The sequence below is a fragment of the Phyllobates terribilis genome, unplaced genomic scaffold (genome assembly GCF_046119375.1).
Source record: "Phyllobates terribilis strain yellow unplaced genomic scaffold, ASM4611937v1 Scaffold_11__3_contigs__length_659146591, whole genome shotgun sequence".
Taxonomy (NCBI): domain Eukaryota; kingdom Metazoa; phylum Chordata; class Amphibia; order Anura; family Dendrobatidae; genus Phyllobates; species Phyllobates terribilis.
The window spans coordinates 547,332,515-547,358,730 of record NW_027362771.1 but is presented as its reverse complement, the minus strand read 5'-3'; the positions used below and the strand labels follow the sequence as shown (position 1 = coordinate 547,358,730).

At 44.9% G+C, this 26,216-nt stretch overlaps 1 protein-coding gene across 3 annotated transcripts in view; it reads left to right on the top strand.

Annotated features, from left to right (window-relative positions):
* The first annotated feature begins 8,044 nt into the window (after window positions 1-8,044).
* The window catches only part of LOC141166849 (RING finger protein 112-like), a 109,963-nt gene continuing 91,791 nt past the window's right edge, over window positions 8,045-26,216 (top strand). For 2 of the 3 annotated variants that reach the window (XM_073653963.1, XM_073653962.1), the window contains exons 1-2: window positions 8,045-8,156; window positions 17,986-18,136. In XM_073653963.1, the coding sequence (XP_073510064.1) occupies window positions 8,140-8,156; window positions 17,986-18,136 (168 nt within the window). In that variant the 5' untranslated portion in view covers window positions 8,045-8,139. The remainder of the gene's footprint in view (window positions 8,157-17,985; window positions 18,137-26,216) is intronic. The other variant, XM_073653964.1, reaches the window with a different exon arrangement.

Genomic DNA, 26,216 nt, shown 5'->3' with positions numbered 1-26,216 from the left:
CCCGACACGTGCTCAGGGCCGTCACATTAAAAGGAGATGGTGTGGGATTATCCGGGTTGAGTGGCTAATTAACGACTACGCCACCTGTGGTGTTATGGCGGCCAGAGTTCTTACTACTCCCCACAGGCGGAGCAAGGCCTCAGGGCGGAGGGACAGGAGGATGGGGGTAGTAGTAGAGGGAGACGGGCGCCGCGTCCTGCGGTGCGGCGCAGAAATAACAGTCCGGAGGCCATAGGGGTGAACTTCCAAGGCTTTACTCACATAGCTGGCAAAGGAAGGCGACTCCCTGCTCCCCGCGGAGTCCTGCGCTCACCAGAGACGGGGGTCCGACAACCTCCGAGTAAGTCCAGCATTCAGTCGGGGCCCTACACCAGAGTGTTCATGAACTACAGGCCGAATCCTTTCCTGTCCGTGTGTGTGCAAATAGGCCGGGACTCCCTCTGAACTCCTCTCAGAACAAGGGCACGGGTGGTAGCTCCGCTCCGTCCGATACCCGGTGGGATCCTCTGGGCCTACCGGGCTTTCCCAACCAGGACATGGAGTAGCAAGGTCGGGTGTCGGGGGCCGGTACCCCTTTTGCAGCCGGGGTCCCTCTGAATATATTAGCATGGCGATGACAGGTGGCGTACTCCGCTCCGTCTGCATCCTGCCTGGGATCCATTTGCTGTGGAGCCACACTCTTAAGCTCCGGGCCTTCTTGATCCTGGTCCTTGGCCGGGTTGAGACATTCCTGGTCTGCAACCTGCCTCTCGACCCCAAGGCTAAGGTACGAGGGCCGTGTCTCCCTCCCCTGCAGGTCCACACAGGATCCACTTGCAGGGTGGGAGATCACAGTTACACACAGTATTTGACAGCACAAAGACCGCGTGACAGACCAAAAAACCGAGATCAAAGATGGCTTTGTATTAAATATCAAATCTAAAGTGTAACTAACTTGTAGGTCCTCCACCCTCACCCACTAACTGGTTCCCCTAACTCTTGGTTCCCCAGTCTCCCTGTAACCAGGGGAGCAGCACCTAGTGCATACTAGCTCCCTCTGGTGGAGAAATGTGGTGTTGGATGCAAAGGCTGGATCACGACTATCACACTGGCCTTACCTCAGAGGAGGGACACTACACTCCATTAAAGAAGTACAGCATCCCTGTGGCGGTCGAACCCTCAGGGGCGCCACAGAACTGCAAAACCACAATTATAATTTCCTGGTGTATACCAGATTTGTTAAAATAGATATATTTGTATCTGAACAGTCAGCGACACACTCAAACTGTTTTTTTTTTATGGAAAAAAGGCAAGCAGGTTGATAACACCCAGATTTAAACCGTGGAAGAGGAAAAACACAGTTCTATTTCTCTGGCCTACACCAGAATCTTTTAAACAGATATATTGGTGTCTGAACAGTCAGCGAGACACTGAAAATGTTTTTTTTTTATGGAAAAAAGACAAAAAAGTGGATAATACAGAGATTTGAACCGTGGAACTGCAAAACCACAGTTATAATTTCCTGGTGTATAACAGACTTTTTAAAATACATATATTTGTGTCTGAACAGTCAGCGACACACTCAAACTATTTTTTTTTATGGAAAAAAGGCAAGCAGGTTAATAACACCCAGATTTGAACTGTGTAAGAGGAAAAACAAAGTTCTATTTCTCTGGCCTAAACCAGACTCTTTTAAACAGATATATTTGTGTCTGAACACTCACAGACATGCTCAATTTTCTTTTTTTTTGGGGGGGAGGGGGAATACCAAAAGGTTAATAAGACGGGTATTTGTACAGTCTGACTGAGGAAAAAAAAAACAGGATTTAGATGAAAAAAAAAGGATTTTTCCTGGCCACTGAGACCTGGGGATAAGTCTAGCAATTTGACCAGCAGGAGCACACAGGACTGTAATGCAGTGTTTGTTGGTATAACCACTGCGTCTCCTATACAGCCTGCCTGCCTGATATCTGGGATGAATATTAGTCCTGAGAAGGACTGTTTGTTTGATTTTGCAGGCTTTAGAGACCCTACACTACCTATTTTGCAGTATAAATCTCTCCCTAGCTCAGCATCACTCTCCCTACAATGCCTGATCCGGAGCGACTGTGTGCAAGATGGCGGCGCCCGGTTTTAAATACTCGAGGTGACGCTGTGCAGCCAGCCAATCACTGTAATGCCCACAAACAACATGGCTGCGGCATTACAGTGACTGGCTGGCAATCCCTGCATGTTCATTGGCTCTGTAAAGAGCGCCAAACATGCAGGGCGGAGACCCGAGCTCCCGCCCGAGTAACCCGGAAATGCTCGGTGCTCGCCGCACATCCCGGGTAGTGAGATGCTCGGGTGAGTACCGAGCAGTGTCGAGCATGTTCGCTCAACACTAGAAATTACCTCCGCAAACTCCTGCTGCTCAACATGAAGGCCAGCTCTTCTGCAAAAGGTACCTATGTTTTCCGTGGCGACGAGCCACTTTTCACCGCCTGGCGATACTTCACCAGGCGGTCGGTGACCGATCGCCACCTACTTTTGATGTCAGTCACTGCAATAACAAAACAAAAAAACAATTTATGTACTGCTTTAACAACAAAAATGAAATTACAAATATACACTGTGTTCCAAATTATTATGCAAATAATATTTTCTCAGATTTTCCCAAATTACCTATATGAATTGCAGTCATTGTAATTTTCCAGTCAAATAACTATTAGAGTACAATTGAAAGGTTTTTGTACAAACTGCCTATGATAACAGTATATTTAAAAAAAAAATAAAAAACTCACTGCACTCAAAATGCATGTTCCAAATTATTATGCACAGCAGAGTTTTCAACCTTTTCATTTTAATAAAGAACAATAAAATGGTCATTTTTGAAATTCTAAGCATTAGCAGGTTATTACACACTGAAATCAAACAGTTTTCAACTCAAAACTTTATTCTAGGTGATGTTACATTTGCACATAGGACCCCTTGTTCGAAAGGAGCTTCTGAACTCTCTCGTCCATTGAATTTGTCAGGTTTTGGATGGTTTCTGCTTCAATTGTTTTGCATGAGGACAGAATACCCTCCCAGAGCTGTTGCTTAGATGTGAACTGCCTCCCGCCATCATAGACACTCCTTTTGATGATGCTCCAGAGGTTCTCAATGCGGTTGAGGTCAGGGGAGCATGGGGGCCACACCATAAGTTTGTCCCCTTTTATGCCCATAGCAGCCATAGATGCAGATGTGTTATGTGCAGCATGAGACGGGGCATTATCATGCATGAAATGATCTAGATAGTCCAGATGGATGGAGTGGAGGATGGCTGGTTGATGGACACCCCATGCAAACACGGCTACGGCGCTAACAAGGAGGAGGTGGAGTAATGTTTTGGGCTGGAATCATGGGGAGAGAGATTGTCGGCCCTTTTAGGATCCCTGAAGGGGTAAAGATGAACTCCATAATGTATGTTGAGTTTCTCAAACAGCACTTCCTTCCATGGTTCAAGAAGAAGAACCGTGCATTCCGCAGCAAGATCATTTTCATGCATGATAATGCCCCGTCTCATACTGCACATAACACATCTGCATCTATGGCTGCTATGGGCATAAAAGGGTACAAACTTATGGTGTGGCACCCATGCTCCCCTGACCTCAACCCCATTGAGAACCTCTGGAGCATCATCAAAATGAGTGTCTATGATGGCGGGAGGCAGTTCACATCTAAGCAACAGCTCTGGGAGGGTATTCTGTCCTCATGCAAAACAATTGAAGCAGAAACCATCCAAAACGTGACAAATTCAATGGACGAGAGAGTTCAGAAGCTCCTTTCGAACAAGCGGTCCTATGTGCAAATGTAACATCACCTAGAATAAAGTTTTGAGTTGAAAACTGTTTGATTTCAGTTTGTAATAACCTGCTAATGCTTAGAATTTCAAAAATGACCATTTTTTTGTTCTTTATTAAAATGAAAAGTTTGAAAACTCTGCTGTGCATAATAATTTGGAACATGCATTTTGAGTGCAGTTTGAGTTTTTTATTTTTTTTTAAATATACTGTTATCATAGGCAGTTTGTACAAAAACCTTTCAATTGTACTCTAATAGTTATTTGACTGGAAAATTACAATGACTGCAATTCATATAGGTAATTTGGGAAAATCTGAGAAAATATTATTTGCATAATACTTTGGAACACAGTGTATATATAAAAATATAATACAAATAAATGCAAAAATTGAAACTTACTAATTTCCTCTTGGGCATCTGGTTCCGCATGCACCCACTGGGGGTAGATTTTCCTCAAAACATTGGCCCAAGCGTCCTTTTTTTTCTGTTTGTCTTTGTAGACATCACTGGCCCTGTCCCAGATTTCTGGATATTTTTCAATCTAAAGTGTATAACATACCGTCAGTGAATAATTTTTTTTGTAAAAAAAAAGGGAATAAAAAAGTAAAAAAATATATATATATGTGTGTATACATGCTCCCACACACACACAACAACCCCCCCTTATATTCTACGGCTCCTTCGCACGTCTGAATCTCCGGGACGAGTGGTGATGACATTTTCCACACATACCGGAGACCCACACACAGACCCATGCTCGGTCACGCATATCTGGAGTGACGTGGATATGTGGACATGAGAAATTGGCCTTACATCGTATGCAGGAGCTTTCAGTGCATGAACCTGCATGCGCTGTCCAATAATCTTTCATTTCAATAAATTCTTTCAAAAAAAAAAAAAAGTGGGCTCCCGCATAATTTTAATAACAGGCAGAGTTAAAGCAGACGGTTGAGGGCTGATGTTAATAGTCTGGGAAGTAGCCAATAACCATGGCCCCTTCCCTTGCTATTAATACCAGGCCACAGCAGTTAGTTTAGCCTTTACTGGCCATTGTACAGGGGGACCACCCAAAAGAAAAAGTGGGGTCCCCCTATAAATTGAAGCCAGCAAAGGCTAACCGCTTTGCCTTTTCTGGCTACTATACAGGGAGACCCTCCCAAAAAAAATGACATGGGGGTCCCCCTATAAATTGTAGCCAGCAAAGGCTAGGGGGTTAGCCTCGCTCTTCCACACAGCCTTGGTGCGGTGGCAGGGGGTAATAGTGGTGGGGTGAAATAAGTGGGGTGAAATAAAAAAGACCATTTTATTAAATTCTTAATTTACTAAAAAAAAATAATTACCTGTCCACGTTCCTGCGCTGATCTCCCATGCACAGCTGTCACATCTGGAGATGGTGACAGCTGTGCATGTCTTCTGTAAGCTCACACTGCCGGGAAGACGTCCGCTCCCGGCAGCGTGAGCCACTGACTGATGTCACCGGAGTGCATTCAGTCAGCGCAGCTGCAGTGACCTCCTTTACAGCCCTGCTGTACCGTGGGAATTTCTCACGGTCAGCGGGGCCGTAAAGGAGATCACCGGAGCAGCACTGCCTGAACGCTTTACGTCCCCGTCATTGTACCGGGGGAACTTGTTTAGAGCGGTCACATTTTATGTGGCCGCTCTAAACTGGAGATCATCGTGGGACACTCGTGGACTACTACGGAGGGGTAAGGATAAGGTTGTGGTTTTTTATTTTATTTTTTATTACAGGAGATTGATGGCTTCGGCGAATTAGGTGTCTAGGTGAGTATAGGTGTATTTTTTTATTTTTTATTTTATTTTAGGTGGTGATCTGCGTGGACACGTAATGTATTAACTACTTAATTAAATTTTTTTTTCTAGGTAACCAGTGGCCACCAATGAATAAAAACTAAAAAAGGGACAGTAGATTAAATAAATAATCTTGGGTTCAATAAAATAAAATAAAAAAATTATATATAAAAAAAAGGGAATCTGATGGCAACCCCCTCATAAAGGGGCAAAAAAATAAATAAGGTACGGGGGGCAAAATAAAAAATAAATTAGGGCAATAATATATGGGAGCAATAAATAAAAAAACATATATGGGGGCAATAATTTTAGTTTTGTGTAACATTTTACAGCAGGCGCAGGCTGATGGGAACTACTGCTCCCATCGAGCTGATCCTGCTTGCACTAGTTTACTGGGGAAAGACATAGGCAGATGGGAGTAGTAGTCTCACATCGGCCTATGTCTGCCTGCTGACACCCGCACACACAGACCCCACATACACCCCACACAGACACACAGACACATACAGACACACAGACACTACTTACCACACTAATCATGAATCCCACGTTGAGATTCATGCGCTTATACCATCCCAGATGAGCAGCCATGATCCTGGTAGACGGGAATGGTCTGGGATTCTCGTCTTCCTGGATTATGGGATGCTCATGGGATGGCATGAATGCCCCCACATGAGGTCACTTCCCATTTACTGCGGTTTTGTGATACAAAATCGCAGCAAATACACTTCAACTCCGCAGGCATTTTAACATGTTTGCTGATTTGAAGCGGCCCAATGTTAATCAATAGCAGCGAAAACGCCGCGCTTCCGCAAAATTAATGTACATGCTGTGGATTTTTCCACAATGATAATCCGCTGCGGAAATATCCGCAGCATGTACACAGCACATGCGAATTATCATTGGGGACCATGGGGCACGTATTACCAAGCGTTTTTTAAGCGTTTTCGCTGCGGAAATTCCGTGGCAAAAATGCTAGAAAAACGCATAGTGGGCACGTAGCCTCAGGCTGTATTCCCACTATGCGTTTTTTAAGCATTTCCGCAGCGGCAATTCCGCCACGGAAACGCTTAAAAAACGCTTGGTAGAAGGCCTGCCATGTTCCCCAATGATAATCCGCATGTACTGTGCACATGCTGGGGAAATTTCCGCTGCGGATTATCATTGCGGAAAAATGTGCAGAACTACCAATTATTTTATGGAATCGCGGCGTTTTCGCCGCCATTGACTTGAATTGAATCGCTTAATATCCGCATCACTACATGTGCACATGCGGATATTAAGCGATTCAATGTGCGGATGGTACCCGGGTCTGGAGAAGAGGAGACTCTCATCCAGACCCGGGTACCATAGTACCTGTACAAAAAAAGAATTAAAATAAAAAATATACATTATACTCACCTTCCGATGTCCCCCGGTCTCCATAGTGATGCGTCCTGGCTCCCCGGCAGCTCTCGATGGTCTAAAAGGACCTGCCATGATGTAATTTAGTCATGTGACGAGTCACGCGACCGCTGACGTCGGCGGTCGCGTGACCTGTCACATGACTAAATAATGTCATGGCAGGTCCTTTTACACAACCGCGAGACGCCGGGAAGACCGGATGCATCGGATAAGGACACCGGGGGCCATCAGAAGGTAAGTATAATATTTATTCTTTATTTTTTACCCTTCTTTTACGGTCACACTATATAAATCTATGCCAGTTGCATGGATTTATATAGTGTGACCAAGTTGTCAAGCACTTTTCCAAGTGATGCGAAATCGCATGATCAAAACGCTTCACTTACACTTGTCCCTGGCAGGAAAAACACATGTACAATCCGCATGTACAATCTGCATGTACAATCCGCATGCGTTTTTTCTGCCAGGGAGATGCAGAAAGGCTATGTGCCCACGATGCAGAAATGAAGCAGAAAATTTCTGCAGCAGGTGAGTATAAACTTTATTTGTTATTTTATTCTTTTTTTACAGGTACAATGTTACCCAGGTCTGGATGAGAGTCTTCTCTCCTCCAGAACTGGGTACCATCCGCACATAGAGACGCATAGAAGCCGCTTGTAAAAATGTACAGTCGCGGTTTCTGTGCGTCTCAATGCAAGTCAATGGCGGGAGTTCCGCTGCGCTTCCGCAAAATTAAATGACATGCTGCCGATTTTTGTACGCAGCATAAACGCTGCGGAAAAATCCGCAGCATGTGCATAGAACATGCGGAATCACCTTGGGGACCATGGGGTGCGGATTACCTAGCGTTTCACAAGCGTTTACGCTGCGGAAATTCCGCAGCATAAACGCTTGAAAAACGCTACGTGGGCACCCTGCCAAACACTCAGGAAAAATCCGGAGCATTTCGGCATCGTGGGCACATAGTCTAAGTGGATACAGTGCAAAGTTTCAGTTTCTATTACTGCTTGTGAAACCTTTGAAAGGAGGAGTTACTAGAGAAGAATAAAAGAGGAGAGACAAGCAGCTAACAGAGAGATAGAGGACAGAAGAAGAAGCAGACGGTTCAATCCGGTGCAGAGCATGGAGCAAAATTTCTGGTAGGAAGTGTTTTAAGCTATTACTTTTTATTACAATGTATCCCACTTAAATGTCCCTCTCTCCACAATAACTTCATCCCTAATTGCTATTGACTCTTGCTGTTGTCTGGAGTATCCCTAACTAGGTTCCAGTGAACCCTGGTGGTCAGTGGAGGTCTCTGATGGGACAACACCTTTAAATAATTTTTCTCTTTATGGAAATTTTGGAGACAAGTTTCCATCCCACAAGAAAAAGAAAAACTAGATCAAAGCTTTAATAGTGTTACTTGGTGTTTGAAGTGTGGAAGGATCATGGCTTCAAAGATACATCACACAGTAGTCAAAACAGGAGAACCTCAACCTCCTCACAGTAGAATCATAGAATTCTATGATTCTACTGTGAGGAGGTTGAGGTTCTCCTGTTTTGACTACTGTAGATAAATCAGGACTCACAGCATTTCTTCCCCAGCCTCTCCCATTACTCAGTAGTCACAGCATTTCTTCCCCAGCCTCCCCCATTACTCAGTAGTCACAGCATTTCTTCTCCAGCCTCCCCCATTACTCAGTAGTCATAGCATTTCTTCCCCAGCCTTTCCCATTACTCAGTAGTCACAGTATTTCTTCTCCAGCCTCCCCCATTACTCAGTAGTCATAGCATTTCTTCCCCATAACTCAGTAGTCACAGCATTTCTTCTCCAGCCTCCCCCATTACTCAGTAGTCACAGCATTTCTTCTCCAGCCTCCCCCATTACTCAGTAGTCACAGCATTTCTTCTCCAGCCTTTCCCATAACTCAGTAGTCACAGCATTTCTTCTCCAGCCTCCCCCATTACTCAGTAGTCACAGCATTTCTTCCCCAGCCTCCCCCATTACTCAGTAGTCATAGCATTTCTTCCCCAGCCTTTCCCATTACTCAGTAGTCACAGTATTTCTTCCCCAGCCTCCCCCATTACTCAGTAGTCACAATATTTCTTCCCCAACCTTTCCCATAACTCAGTAGTCACAGCATTTCTTCTCCAACCTTTCCCATTACTCAGTAGTCACAATATTTCTTCCCCAACCTTTCCCATAACTCAGTAGTCACAGCATTTCTTCTCCAGCCTTTCCCATTACTCAGTAGTCACAGCATTTCTTCTCCAGCCTTTCCCATTACCTAGTAGTCACAGCATTTCTTCTCCAGCCTCCCCCATTACTCAGTAGTCACAGCATTTCTTCCCCAGCCTCCCCCATTACTCAGTAGTCACAGCATTTCTTCTCCAGCCTCCCCCATTACTCAGTAGTCACAATATTTCTTCCCCAACCTTTCCCATAACTCAGTAGTCACAGCATTTCTTCTCCAGCCTTTCCCATTACTCAGTAGTCATAGCATTTCTTCCCCAGCCTTTCCCATTACTCAGTAGTCACAGTATTTCTTCCCCAGCCTCCCCCATTACTCAGTAGTCACAACATTTCTTCCCCAACCTTTCCCATAACTCAGTAGTCACAGCATTTCTTCTCCAGCCTTTCCCATTACTCAGTAGTCACAGCATTTCTTCCCCAGCCTCCCCCATTACTCAGTAGTCACAGCATTTCTTCTCCAGCTTCCCCCATTACTCAGTAGTCACAACATTTCTTCCCCAGCCTCTCCCATTACTCAGTAGTCATAGCATTTCTTCCCCAGCCTCCCCCATTACTCAGTAGTCATAGCATTTCTTCCCCAGCCTTTCCCATAACTCAGTAGTCACAGCATTTATTCCCCAACCTTTCCCATAACTCAGTAGTCACAGCATTTCTTCTCCAGCCTTTCCCATTACTCAGTAGTCACATCATTTCTTCCCCAACCTTTCCCATTACTCAGTAATCACAACATTTCTTCCGCAGCCTCCCCCATTACTCAGTAGTCACAGCATTTCTTCCCCAGCCTCTCCCATAACTCAGTAGTCACATCATTTCTTCCCCAGCCTCTCCCATAACTCAGTAGTCACAGCATTTCTTCTCCAGCCTTTCCCATTACTTAGTAGTCACAACATTTCTTCCCCAACCTTTCCCATAACTCAGTAGTCACAACATTTCTTCCCCAACCTTTCCCATAACTCAGTAGTCACAGCATTTCTTCCCCAACCTTTCCCATAACTCAGTAGTCACAGCATTTCTTCTCCAGCCTTTCCCATTACTCAGTAGTCACAACATTTCTTCCCCAACCTTTCCCATAACTCAGTAGTCACAACATTTCTTCCCCAACCTTTCCCATTACTCAGTAGTCACAGCATTTCTTCCCCAGCCTCTCCCATAACTCAGTAGTCACATCATTTCTTCCCCAGCCTCCCACATTACTCAGTAGTCACAACATTTCTTCCCTAACCTTTCCCATAACTCAGTAGTCACAACATTTCTTCCCCAGCCTCTCCCATTACTCAGTAGTCACAGCATTTCTTCTCCAGCCTTTCCCATTACTCAGTAATCACAGCATTTCTTCCCCAGCCTCCCCCATTACTCAGTAGTCACAGCATTTCTTCCCCAGCCTCCCCCATTACTCAGTAGTCACAGCATTTCTTCCTCAGCCTATCCCATTACTCAGTAGTCACAGCATTTCTTCTCCAGCCTTTCCCATTACTCAGTAGTCACAGCATTTCTTCTCCAGCCTTTCCCATTACTCAGTAGTCACAACATTTCTTCCCCAGCCTCCCCCATTGCTCAGTAGTCACAGCATTTCTTCTCCAGCCTCTCCCAATACTCAGTAGTCGCAGCATTTCTTCTCCAGCCTCTCCCATTACTCAATAGTCACAGCATTTCTTCCCCAGCCTCTCCCATTACTCAATAGTCACAGCATTTCTTCTCCAGCCTTTCCCATTACTCAGTAGTCACAGCATTTCTTCTCCAGCCTCTCCCATTACTCAATAGTCACAGCATTTCTTCCCCAGCCTCTCCCATTACTCTGTAGTCATAGCATTTATTCCCCAGCCTCTCCCATAGCTCGGTCGTCACAACATTTCTTGCCCAGCCTCTCCTATTACTATTATGATTTGCAGTGACTTTTGGCCTCCCAACATGGCATCCATTATGCGATCCAAAGAGTTTAATTTTGGTCTCGTCTGACAAAATTATATTCTCCCAGTATTTTAAAGGCTTCTCTAAATGTTGTTGAGCAAACTTTAGATATGCTTGAACATGCTTTTTGCTTTAACATGCAATGGAGTCTTGCGTGGCAAGCATGCATAAAGGCCGTGGAGGCTGTTTTCTTTACAACAATTGTACCTGCTGATTCCAGGTCTTTCTGTAGCTATCGACAGGTGGTCCTTGGCTCTTGGACAACTCTAATTATTTTCATTCCTCTGTCTGAAATCTTGCAGGGAGCACCTTGTCATGGCTGGTTTATGGTGAAATTATGTACTTTCCACTTCCTGATTATTGCCCCAACAGTGCTCACGGGAAAACCTCAGTAGTTAGGAATTCTTCTGTAACCAATGCCATCAGTATGTTTTACAACAATAAGGTTGTGAAGGTCTTGAGACAGCTCACTGGTTTTACCCTTGATAATGAGACACCTTTTTACAGGCCATCAGTTGAACCAGCTGATATTATTTTTGACTAAGTGGCAGGATTGCTTTCTAATTACTGATAGATTTCAACTGGTGTCATAACTTTTCATGGCTTTTTGCACCTCTCTTTCTTCAGGTGTGCAATGCTTTTTCCCTGTGTCATTTCTCATTATTACACATAACTTAATTTATGAACATCTATGGTTTGATTTCTTTGCCTGTGTGGATTGGATGTGTTGTTACCAGCATCTGGTGAGAATTTTATGTCAATAGCACCTTTAGAAATATATTTACTTGGAAAATAGGTGATGTGTTCAATACTTATTTCACCCGCTGTGTAAATAAATATACAGTGGTGTTAAAAAGTGTTTGCCCCTTACTGATTTCTTATTCTTTTGCATGTTTGTCACATTTAAATGTTCCAGATCACAAAACAAATTAAAATATTAGACAAAGATAACACAAGTAATCAAAAAATGCAGTTTTTAGATGAAGGTCTTTATTATTAAGGGAAAAAGAAATCCAAACCTACAGGGCCCTGTGTGAAAAAGTTTTGTTCCCTAAACCTAATAACTGGTTGGTCCTCCCTGACCTCTTTGGGAAGCTGAGTTCAATTTCCTTGGCCACACACAGGCCTGACTACTGCCACACCTGTTCTCAATCAAGAAATCACTTTATTTGGACCTGCCTGACAAAGTGAAGTAGACCAAAAGATCCTCAAACACTAGATATCATGCTGCGATCCAAAGAAATTCAGGAACAAATGAGAAACAAAGTAATTGAGATCTATCAGTCTGGAAAAGGTTATAAAGCCATTTCTAAAGATTTGGGACTACAGCGAACCACAGTGAGAGACATTATCCACTAATGGCGAAAACATGGAACAGTGGTGAACCTTCCCAGGAGTGGTCGGCCGACCAAAATTACCCCAAGAGGCAAGCGAAGACTCATCCAAGAGGTCACAAAAGACTCCAGAATAACATCCAAAGAACTGCAGGCCTCACTTGCCTCAGTTAAGGTCAGTGTTCATGACTCCACCATAAGAAAGAGACTTAGCAAAAGTCAATCACCTGTGTTCCCTGGGATTTTATACCCTCATTCCAAGCACCAATTTTAAGGGTCCTTGCTTTCTGGCAATGGTATATACAGGCACAGAGTTCTTATGGCAAAAATAGGTTAACATTTATTTTCTTGCATACATTTTCAAAATAAAGAAACTGCTTATCTTCAACCACAGTCTTCAAAACAAAATAAATAGTCTGTTCTCAGGGTCGACACATTCAAGTGGCACAGGCAGATAATTTTCATTCACTTGACATGTAATGAACCTGAGACACAGTAAGTCCACCATGTAGTCTTTTCACCTCCCACACACAGACAGCACTGAGGCAGCTCAGCTTCCTTAAAGCGGCTGTGCACTCTAAATTGATAAGTCTGCAGTCACTTTGTGTGACTGTAGACTTATGAATCCCCTCAGCGCACGCACTCCCAGCTCAGAAACCGGCGGGTACGTGTGCATTATGCTTACTCCCAGCAAGAGCCCGTTTAGTGAGCGCGGCCTCACTCCATACACTTGTATTGAGCGAGGTCGTGCCCCATCTAGTGAAGCAACCTTCCAGTGGGTGCAGCCTAGCTCCATACGCTGGTCAAGCTCTGGCGGTGAGTATGCATAACGCTGATCCCGGCTCAGAAACTGGTGAATCCTCGCAGCACACAGTGCATGCTCTGGGGGAATTCATGAGTCTGCAGTCACACAGAGTGACTGCAGACTTATCAATTTAGACCTGACAACTCCTTTAAACAGTCCCATCAAAAGCTGGAATGGAGGTATGGGAATGGCCAGTCTCATCCAGCTCTTCTAGATGCTCCTAAAACCCGTACACAAAAATCCGGTCCTATGAAAAACCCTCACAGCAACTTATATCGCTGCTGAAGCCTTTGTCTCCGTGACTTACATCACCGAGGCTAGCCACCTCGGTGACACATACCTTCCATCCAGGATTTTTCCAGCTGCTTCTTTACAATATATGTAAGACAAAGGAGTATAGTGGAGTCTTTAAATTGCTTCAAAGTTAAAACAGTTTTTATTGAATACTAATGTTAAAAAATTCCTGATATCACATATAGAGACAGTACAGTGTGTGACAGACTCAGAATCAAGCTTTTGTCAACAGCCATTCTGAGCTGAATGTGCCTGCGATCGTCAGATCGCAGCCGCTACACAGTTTGAGGTCGAGCAAGTACCAGCATGGCAGACTGGCTGGGTATCCCTGGTTCCATTGACCGGCTGCTCCAGGGTCTATGTGGGTTTGACATCCAAGGAGTTGAGAGTTAGGGTTAGAGACCACATCCGTGATATTGGCGCAGCTAGCAAAGTGGCTGATACCTCAATATTGAAAACATTGCTGCGGCATTTTAGGCAGTTCCATAACTGCAATGCCAAGACACTAGCTATTAGGGGTAACCGTGAATGGAAGCATTAGAGAGGGTAACCTCAAGAAAATACTTGACCAGAAAGAGACCCGGTGGATTACCACGTTGGGATCAATGGTACCTCATTGTCTCAATGAGACCGTTAGTCTTGCACCTTTTTTGTAAGCATTCACCACCTCCCTTTACTCTATTTTTCTCTCTCTTCCCTTTTTGAATATGTTTTTTTCTTATTATGTATTTGCTGGTGTTTTTACTTATTTGCATTTCTTGTGATTTCTTCACCCGACAGTGACTTGTTTTTCTATGTTATTATGGAGTCATTATGCGATATCCTGGGTCCGGGGGAAATCTGGTGTCCATGTGAAAATAAAGAATGAATTATCTACCTCTGAACAAGATGTGCCACCAAGAGGAACCCTTTGCATACTTGCATTTACTTACTTTTCTTATATTATAAGTATGTTATTTGCTTTGATCGCAGTCTGAGGCCTGATTTGAGAAATTAATCCGATACATAACATTTACGATGATGCTCGCATGCGCCTGCCCTTCATCTGATGTTGATGTGCCCTGCGGCGTCTCTCTGCGCTGTACGCATGCCCGGGAGACATTGTGATGCATCCCTGCTCTCGCACATGTACGGCTCGTGACGCCTTTGGGGGATGATCTATGACACGGACGATCGGGCGCGCATGCGCTGTTGATATCATCTTTCATTGGCCATTGGCCGTATCATGTGATCAATAACTATAGAGATAAAAGGTTCTGGAAGGTATTCTCTCACATCCCCCATGATGAAGCGGTTATGACAAAAGCGAAACGTGCGTAGGGGACTTTAGGGGTCTTCTTCTTTGGGCTGACTGCTCCTGTGGTGCCTATCTTCATATCCGGAATGTTTTGGGACTTCATTGCATTATGCTAACATGTATAAACACATGGACATTCTTTCTATATGGGGCCATTACCCTGGCTCATTATGACATTATAAATCTCCCCTGTGTGTGTTTTTTTTTCACTGCATGAACCACTATTGTAACCTCTGCTATTATGCTTAGATCTTTAATGTAGTTTGTGTTGATTTACTATTTAGATCCTTCAACTCCGGTTACTGTGGTTACTTTACTCTATGTACTATTGGCACCATTTGTTACTTTCAGCTTGATTCTGTGTCACATATGTGATATCAGGAATTGTTTAACATTTGTATTCAATAAAAACTGTTTCAACTTTGAAACAGTTACGTATATGGAGTTACTTCGAGGGTCATTTGGGACACAGATCCCCTTTTGACTCACCTAATATGGTTTCATCGTTCCTTTTGAGTTTCTGTTTAGTCCCCTTAGAATATATACGGTATATATATATTTATATATATATATATATATATATAGCCCTGAACAAGCCTCTTATACCTTTCAACTGGAATTTTGGACCACTCTTCTTTTGCAAACTGCTCCAGGCAATCTTCTCCAGGTCTCTCATATTTGAGAGGCGCCTTCTTCCAACAGCAATTTTAAGATCTGTCTGCAGGTGTTCAATTGGATTTAGATCCCAGAGCTCTCTTTGTTTCCATCCATTTCTTGGTGCTTCTTGAAGTATGTTTGGGATCATTGCCCCGCTGGAAGACCCATGACCTAGGACGCATACCCAGATTTCTGATTCTGGGCACTACATTGCCACCTAAAATTATTTGGTAATCTTCAGATTGGATTATGCCTTGCACACAGTCAAGACACCCAGTGTCAAAGGCAGCAAAACAACACCAAACATCTTAGAACCTCCACCATATTTGACTGTAGGTACGGTGTTCTTTTCTTTGTAGGCCTCATTCCATTTTCGGTAAACAGTAGAATGATGTGCTTTACCGAAAAACTGTATCTTGGTCTCATCTGTCCACAAGATGCTTTCCCAGAAGAATTTTGGCAAACTGCAGTCTAGCTTTTTTATGTTTGTGTCAGCAGTAGGGTCCTCCTGCCATAACGTTTCATTCCATTAAAATGTCGACGGATAGTTCGCACTGACACTGATGCACCCTAAAGCCTGCAGGATAGCTTGAGTTTCTTTGGAACTTGATTGGGGCTGCTTATCTACCATCCAGACTATCCTGCATTGCAACCTTTCATCAATTTCTTTCTGCTGTCCACAGATAATAGTTAGAGAGCCATGGCTTGTAAACCTCTTGATTATGTTGTGCACCGTGGACAAAGGAACATCAAGGTCTCTGGAGATGGACTTTTTTTAATAATTTTGGTTCTCAGGTCCCCAGAGAGTTTTCTTCTTTTCTCCTCTTTCTGTTCTCCATATTTATTGTGGCACACACAGACACACAATGTAAAGATTGAGTCAACGTCTCCCCTTTTAGTCTGGCTTCAGGTGTGATTTTCATATTGCCCACACCTGTTACTTGCCACAGGTGAGTTTGACCGAGCGTCACATGCTTGAAACAAAGTTGTTTACTTACAATTTTGGAAAGATACCATCAATTTTGTCTGGTCCATTTTTGAGGTTTGTGAAATTATGTCCAATTTGCCTTTTTTTTCTCAGTTTTTTTGTGTTGTTCCAAGACATACAAAGGAAATAAACATGTGTATAACAAAACGTGTGTAATTGCAATAATTTTCTGGGAGAAATATTTCATTTCCTTGAACAATTTCAAGGGTGCCATCACTTTAGACACACTGGAAAACCATTAGAAATCGTGATGATTACAAGCAATACATGTCTACAACCCATAATTTTGATATGAAGACATCAGCTGCGGTCACTGTAAACTGTAAAATGATGATAGCTACAGTCAAAATAATCTGTATAAATTTCTTCAAAAAAAATCACAGACACCTTAAAAAAAAATTTACAGACAGGGCAAAAAAAGTGCCTTTTTTACGGACTGTCCTGGAATTTATGGACTGTTGGCAACCCAGATACTGTAAAAGTATTCATACCCCATGAAAATTTCCAAATTTTTTCATGTTACACCCACAAACTTAAATGTATTTTTAGGGGATTTTATGTAATACACCAACACAAAGTAGCAAGTATTTGTGAAGTGGAAAGGAAATAATCCATGGTACCTCGTCAGAAAAATAATATGGTTTTGGCCCTCAGGATGCAGCAACACAACTCCCCCCCCCCCTTTTTTTCCCAACACGTTTTAATTGTGCAAAAGTAAAAAAAACTATACCCATATGTTAGGTATCATTCTGCTTTTATACTGATCTGTAGAATAGAATTTACTGTACAGTAATAGTGAAAGTAAAAAATTGCAAAGGACAATAGTGGAATTGCTGCTTTTTTCATTCATTCCTTTCCCACCCCCCAAAAAATAGCAATATGGTGTTGTATTAATCCAGGTAGAGCAGAAATGGGATGGCACCTACCAAGTGTAGTAGCAAAAAGCTTTTATTGACTTTATAAGGTGCAATACAAATGGGTGAGGTGCAGATAGCCCTATAAGCAATGGACGTTTCGCGTAGCTCTGAGCTTAATCAGGCCCAAAGAAGCACAGAGCCTTGTGAAATGGCTGTTGCTTTTAGTGCTCTCTGCACCTCCCCCATTTGTATTGCACCTTATGAATAAAATAAAAGATTTCATTACTACATTTAGTGAGTGCCATCCCATTTCTCCTCTGTCTGGATCCATTAATGGTCTTTTACTGTGGGGATCTGAGCACCATCCTGAAAGTTTTATTGGAATTCTCCTTTACTGAGGCAAGACATCTGGTGTACCATGACATCAAGTTGTGCTGTATTGCCAACCCGTCTTTTTCTATTTCATGCTAAGCATTAAAGTATATTTGCTCTAAAATGGTGGTAATAAAAATACAACTCAAAAAGACTTGATCATTAAGGAGATAAAATAAGATATGGCATTTAATAATTTTAATTTTATGTTTTGCAACAGGAGTCGTGGTTCTATCTGCCCTCTCTGCAATGGAGAGATGCATGATCCCATCAGTAAACCCTGTGGACACAGCTTCTGCTTGAATTGTCTTTTTAAATATCAAACGTTAAGAGGAGGTAGATGTCCGTCATGCATCAATGAACCACTTCAGGTCAGAGCTGTTTTGGGCAGATATAAACAAACCTTCTTGAAATGACCACCCATGGCTTTTATAGGGCCTCCACTGTACCTCCTTTGGCCTCTGATTATATATGGTGGCATGTAAATGTTTTTAGATAGATTTCCTTATTAATCCACTCGAAAAAATACATGTCATATTTCATCAGAAATCCAAAATTCATGAAGGTAGTGTACGAATATCTATATACATACACTGTGTACACAATTATTAGGCAATATGTATTATCTTTAATTAATTTTATTATTGAACAACTAAAGTTCTGTTTGTCAAAACAAAAGGTTAATATACCTGAATATTTAAAAACTGGCAGTAGGTTTGGGAGTTAATTTTGAGTCCATCTTCAACTTCGAAAGGTCCAACTAGCTCATCTTTAATAATACCAGGGGAGCACATAATGTAACCATATACCAGGCTTATATATTTAACCTAGTAAAGAGAAGTGAAACACAAAATAATATATAAGTAAATATTTTCTTTGACAATTTTAAAAAACTTGAAAAAACAGAAAGGTGCTGACACATGAGGGACATAGGTTCTAATCATCTGTATGCATGGATGCAAAATACATCAAGATGATTACGGTTACAGGCTTGAATGTAGGTTTTGGCTGACATTATGGCTAGTGTTGAGCCACCCCCGTAGTGTTCGAGTTCGGTTCGGTTCGTCGAACACCCGTGTGTTCGCCGAACTGTTCGTCGAACACCTTCGAACACCGTTAAAACCAATGGCAGGCAAACAAAAACACATAGAAACACATAGAAAACACCTTCAAAGGTGTCCAAAAGCTGACAAACTGCTCAGAAGACACAACTAACACATGGAAAAGTGACAAGTACATATAGTCATGCGAAAATAAAAGAGGTGGAGGAGTAAAAGGAGGGGGAGACACAGATATAGGCATGTCATGCCCTTCTAAAATCCAAAAAGTGAGAAGCCGACACGGCCAGTCCGCTCCTGCCCGTGCCACCTCCGTGTCGCCGGGTTTGTGCCAGAGCCGCGGTGAACCCTGATGGCCAGCCCCCCTCTCCCAATACTGGTGCCTGTCCGCTGGTGGGTCGAGCGAGCCCCCCTGTGGTGGAGGCAGCTCTAAGCTTTTTAATTTAAATTGTCTCTCTAATTTGAATGAATACACTTTAAATCCATTTACAAGGATCTATTGGAGGGCAAGTCTCATGCCAGCAGCCGCGTAATTCCAGCTCCAGTAGCGTCCACTAAAGCTGCTGCAGTTAAAAAGCTTTTATAAGGATCGAGCTCGGCTGTCCACCGCAAGGCATCCTACTGCCAGTCCCAGCCCCTATGCCTTGGGGTGCCTCCTGATGCTCTTCACTGAGTATCCCATGGTCCCGAAGCATTTCCTTTGAAAAAATTAAGTGTCTAAACTACAGGTGGTGTAGCTTGCTTAACAGCCGGGATAATCCGCTGACTAGCAGACACTGCTACTAGGCACAAAGTATTTCCTGGGCTAGATGCAGTTAAAAATTTGTAATTAGATACTCTCGTTGGATGCTGAGAAAGCATTCCATAGAGTCTCCTGGCACGCCATATATGATTCTCTTAAAAAGCTTGGGGTAGGGGTCTAGGGGACCCTTTTATAGCCAAAATCACGGCCCTGTATCGCAATACGTCACCTAGGCTGAAGATAAATGGAACTGTAGCACCCTGAGGGCTCGGTTGCTACAGACGTATTGCACCTCACCCAGAGGTGTGATATCTCACTCTCAGGTAAGGATGGAGTGTGGATCAGGACCCGACACCTGCATGCATTACACCACATTGCCGTGGGGCAGGGCGACCAATATGCCCCTGAGATGGGCACGACAGTCCCTGTCCCTGGCTGGAGTGGGGGGAGGGAACACTGAGGAAGGGGAACCCTGTAGTGCAGGAGCAGGGAGGAAGCAGTTCCTGGGTGCATTGAGAAGGGAGTATAAAAGGTGGGCACCATCTTAGTTCAGTGCAGAGAAGTCTGAGCAGAAGTGGCAGGGAGCAGGGGCTCTGCATGAGCTCTGCTCCGGAGGCGGGCCTAGTAACAGAGGCCCAGGCCTGGAAGAGGGAGAAGGAAGGAAGAGGAGCGGAGAAGGCTCCAGGAACGAGGAATGAAGGGATCCCAGGGGTGCGGACGGGCGAGTCGCCACCGCACGCCCGAATCCACCTGCGTGGAGGGGTCAGGCCAAAGGGGGAAACCGGTCCCCGAACTAGTGGAGGCAGGAAACGACCCTCAGCTAGAAACCGGAGGCTCTGACATTTTATGTGGCGCAGCCCCTCGCTACACCCGCTAGGAAGGCACCACATAGGGTCAGGGAAACTGGCGCCAAGTTTACCAAGAGGAGGCCCGAGGCAGCTGGACAGAAGTGTTGGTAAGAAAGGCCAGACAAAGGACACACAAAGGGGGTCCTGTGAAGTGCTCCAAAGTTATCTGGGAGTTGTCTGAGCCCCTCACCTGGTGAGCACAGTACGACGTGGGCAGCCGTTACCTGCAGACGTGGTCTGGATAATAAGAACTGTGAGTAAAGGCCCTGGACTGCATCACTGACTCCGTGTCGTTACTGCTGCTGCCCTGCACCATCACCCCCATCCTCCGCACTGCATCACTGACTCCGTGTCGTTACTGCTGCTGCCCTGCACCATCACCCCCATCCTCCACATACACTGCCCTGAGGCTATACTCCTCCCGTGGGGAGTTATGCTACGCTCTGCTGCACCCACAACACCAGCCTCAGCGGTCTGCCCTGTAGCGGCGGTTCACTCTGACCGCAATCCACGGGTGGCGTAGTCGGACATTTAAACATCAAAACCACATAAATAGTTCCGCCACTAGTTTGACCGCCCTGAGCCACGGAACCGGGTCGCCGCCACGAAGACTACAACCACCAGCATCCACCAAAAAGGGTCCGGCTCCGGGTGTCCCAAGGCCCAGGGGGTGCGTCAGAACATTTTCATCACCTTTCACAATCACCAATGGGACAAGGCAGGGATGTCCTCTGTCCCCTCTCTTATACATCCTAGTGACGGAGCACCTGCTCTCATCAATTCGCCATAACCCCAATATTAGGTGGATTGAGGTGGGAGGCACCGAGTACAAGTGCTCTCTATTTGCTGATGATGTCCTAGTATATATCACTCAATCACATATATCCATCCATGCTGTTATGGCTGAAATAGATCACTTTGTTACATGGTAAAATTTTAAAATCAATGCAGCGAAGTCTGAGGCCCTCGATGTCTCCCTCCCCAAATCCATATAGGATTCCATCCAGTCCAACTTTCCCTTTGCCTGGCCCTCACAGGGTATCAAATACTTAGGAATTCCTATTCATAGAGACCTCTCCCATCTATGTTATCTTAATTTTGGGCCCTTTATTGAACAATTCCATACAGACCACGGTTGGCAAGTTAGAACTGTAAGATTCACTACGTGAACCGCTGGTGTTTTGTGGAAAAGCACATGTACACCGCGTTCCAAATTATTATGCAAAAAGTGTTTAGGAGTGATAAGGGAAGAATTTGTTTGTCAGTTAAACTCATTGATGGTGATGTGTGTCAGGGCTCTTTATATCACTGTAAGCAATTGCAGACACCTGTGCTAATTAGTTTGGCAGGTGTGTCCAATGAAAGGCAAGACTACTTAAGAAGGCTCTCTCACATTATTAAGCAGCCTACATTTTCTGCCAAAATGGGAAAGAAAAAGGATGTGTCGGCTGCTGAGAAGCAACAAATTGTGGAGTGTTTAGGTCAAGGCATGACTACAATCAACATTGTGCGATGATCAGGATGAAGTGTCTTGGCAATCAAGAAGTATGTAGCTGATTCACAGTACACACGTGTGCGTGCTGATAAGGGCAAATTGAGGACTCTTTCCTACAGGCAATTACGTCAGGTTGAAAGAGCAGCGGCAAAAAAGCCTTGTCATAGCAGCAGACAAGTTTTTGAAGCTGCTTGTGCCTCCAACGTCCCCCGAACAACAAGATGCAGGGTCCTTCAGAGGTTTGCAGCTGTGCATACGCCATCCTGTCGACCTCCTCTATCCACTTCACACAAGCAGAAACGGCTCCAGTGGGCCAAACATTACATGAAGACTGATTTCAAAACTGTTTTGTTCACGGATGAGTGCCGTGCAGCGCTCGATGGTCCAGATGGATGGAGTGGAGGATGGCTGGTTGATGGACACCCCACGCAAACACGGCTACAGCGCCAACAAGGAGGAGGTGGAGTAATGTTTTGGGCTGGAATCATGGGGAGAGAGATTGTCGGCCCCTTTAGGATCCCTGAAGGCGCTAAAGATGAACTCCATAATGTATGTGGATTTTCTCAAACAGCACTTCCTGCCATGGTTCAAGAAGAAGAACCGTGTATTTCACAGCAAGATCATTTTTCTGCATGATAATGCACCATCTCATGCTGCACATAAAACATCTGCATCTCTGGCTGATATGGGCATAAAAGGGGACAAACTTATGGTGTGACCCCCATGCTCCCCTGACCTCTACCCCATTCAGAACCTTTGGAGCATCATTAAAAGGAGTGTCTATGATGGCGGGAGGCAGTTCACATCTAAGCAACAGCTCTGGGAGGGTATTCTGTCCTCATGCAAAACAATTGAAGCAGAAACCATCCAAAACCTGACAAATTCAATGGACGAGAGAGTTCAGAAGCTCCTTTCGAACAAGGGGTCCTATGTGAAAATGTAACATCACCTAGAATAAAGTTTTGAGTTGAAAACTGTTTGATTTCAGTTTCTAACAACCTGCTAATGCTTATAATTTCAAAAATGACCATTTTTTTGGTCTTTATTAAAATGAAAAGGTTGATCGAAAAGTTTGGGGGATCTAAGAGTGTGGCAACCCAGTAGTCATGATTACTTCGAATTCTGACAATATGAGGGTCATGCTGCAGGTAGTGCAGCAAGAAGGCACTTATGTGCCTTGCGCATCTCGGAGCCCCAAAATTATTTTCCGGGCTAGATGCAGCTAAAAATTATTTTTAATTTTAAATCTGGTGAAGCTTTAGTATAGATGGCCTAATAGGATCAGTGCTGCACACTGCTACAAAGCCCAAATTATTTTCCAGTCAAGATACAGATAAACATGATTAGTAATTTGAAAGCTTAAAATGGTTGGTAGGGTGATTTTAACCAATCATCAAGCTTTTACTCTCCCCAGGTTGACACAGGGGTAGAAAAGTCGTTTCGGATCCATGATTTGTTCATCTTTATGAACGTGAGTCTGTCTACATTATCAGTGGAGAGCCGCGTGCGCTTATCTGTCAGCACACCACCAGCAGCGCTGAACACACGTTCCGACAGAACGCTGGCTGCGGGGCATGACAAGATCTCCAAGGCGTAAGTGGCTAGCTCCGGCCATTTATCCAGATTGGAAGCCCAAAAAGAGCAAGGGTCCAGTGACACAGTCGTGGCTTCAATGTTTACTTGGAGATACTCCTGTACCATCGTCTCTAGGCGTTGACTATGTGTCAGACTTCTTGTCTCCTGTGGCCTTGCAAAGGATGGGCTAAAAAAGTGGTGAAATGATTCCGCAAAATTGATGTTACCAGCAGATACTGTGGTTCTGTTACGGTTTGAGTGCTGAACACTTGACGGTCCCACGGTTGGCAAGTTGGAACTGTGAGATTCACTACGTGCACCACTGGTATTTTGTGGAAAAGCACATGTAAGATTCTGCAACAGTCTCTGCTGATACTCCTGCATGCGTGCATCCCTTTCTATGGCAGGAATAATTTCTGCAAATTTACTTTTGTACCGGGGATCTAACAGTGTGGCAACCCAGTAGTCAGGATTATTTCTAATTCTCACAATTCGAGGGTCATGTTGCAGGTAGTGCAGCAAGAAGGCACTCATGTGTGTTGCGCATCCAGGAGCACCAAGTCCCTGTTGTGTTGGTGGCGAGGTAACAATCATGCTTCCTTCCTCTGTCCTCTCCCCCCAACCTCGCACAACAGAAATGTGATCAAGGTCTCCCTCATCTGATGAGTCTTCCATCAGTTCGTCCTCCACTTCTTCCTGGGCTCCTGCACCTTCCTCACTAGTTTGGCTGCTACCATGCGCCCTGGTAAAACCATCTCCCCCACCCTCACATGCCTGCCGCCTTGGTGCTGCCGACCGTCTGGACCTTGCAGATGTTAGCCCTTCCGCATACAACTCCTCCTCCTCTACTTCCTCCACCTCCTCTTGTGCCACCACCTGACTCCGAATTCTGTTTAACATGTGCTCCAGCATGTAAATCACCGGAATAGTCATGCTGATAATGGCATCGTCAGCACTAAACATCTTCGTCGCCATTTCAAAACTGTGCAGAAGGGTGCATAGGTCCCTGATCTGAGACCACTCCTCCAGCGTGATTTGCCCCACCTCTGAATCTCGTTGGCCCAGGCTATACGTCAGAACGTATTGCACCAGGGCTTGTCGGTGCTGCCACAGTCGCTGCAACATGTGCAGAGTTGAATTCCACCGGGTAGGCACATCGCATTTTAGCCGGTGAAGTGGCAGGCCCAACGACTTCTGTAGAGATGTAAGTCGCTGAGCTGCGGGATGCGAACGGCGGAAGTGAGCACACAGCGACCGTGCCCTCTGCAGAAGGCCATCTAGTCTGGGATAGTGGGCTAAAAATTGCTGGACAACCAGGTTCAACACGTGAGCCATACAAGGCACATGTGTGACATTGCCCCGGCGAAGGGCCGCACCCAGGTTTGCAGCATTGTCGCACACGGCCTTCCCTGGTTTCAGGTCCAGTGGAGACAACCATTCATGAAATTGGTTCTCCAGAGCTGACCACAACTCCTCAGCTGTGTGACTCACATTTCCCAGACATTTCAATGTAAAAACCGCCTGATGACGTTGAGCCCTACTGCCAGCATAGTAAGGAGGTGTGCAGGATCCCTTCTGCGCAGTTAGAAAGCTTGTGGCATGACCAGACAGACTTTGGGTGCAGGTGGAAGACCGAGAGGAGGTTGAGGAGGCAGAAGCAGTGGAGGAACTTTGACATAAAGAGGATTGACGCACAACTCATGGGGACGGCAAGACTTGGACAGCAGCCCCTTGTCCTGCTGTCACCATAGTTACCCAGTGCCCAGTCAGCGACATGTAACGCCCCTGTCCATGCCTACTCGTCCAAGTGTCTGTGGTGAAATGCACCCTGTCACACACAGAGTTTCTCAAAGAAGCGGTGATGTTATGTGCGACATGCTGGTGGAGCGCAGGCACACCTTTCTTTGAGAAGTAGTGCCGACTGGGCATCTGGTACTGGGGCACTGCGACGGACATAAGGTCTCGAAAATCCTCTGTGTCCACCAGGCGGAAAGGCAGCATTTCTGTAGCCAAGAGCTTGCAGATGGTGAAATTCAACCTCTTAGCTTTCTCATGGCTAGGAGGAAATGGTCTTTTACTTGTCCACATCTGAGGGACCGAGGGCTGGCTATTGTGCTTAGACGGGGTTGATAAGGGTGTCCCCGGCAAACTGCCGGTCTGTGAGGAAGATGCAGGCGGAGATGTTAGGTTGCCTTGATCCAAAGGTGGTGCTATCGATGTCGGACAGCGCTCAACACCAGCTGGTGTTACCACCTCCAAAGAAAATGATGACCTGCCAATCACGCTGGCTGTTGCGGGTAAAGAGGTGGCAGGTCTGCACCCCAAAACAGGTGTGACTGCTGTCCCCCCAGTCACAGAGGATGAAGAGGCCGCGGATGCACAAGATATGGCAGACGGTGGTTGGCCCGGCCGGCTAGGCCGCATTGTAGCACACTGAGCTTCCCACTGCAACTTATGCTTCATGTCCATGTGCCGGTTCATGCATGAAGTACTCAAACTATGTATTTTTTGGCCTCTACTTAGCTTTTGCTGACAAATGTTACAGATAACACGAGTTGGGTCATCTTTATCGATCTGAAAAAATGCCCAGGCTATGCAAGGCTTAGCACCCATGCGATCTGAAGAGCCACCATGACTTGTGGTAAGAGGCAGAGTTGTGTTTGAGGATGCAGTTGTTGACGTGCTTCCAGTACTACGTCTCTGTCCAGGAAGGCGCAACCTGACCTCGTCGTC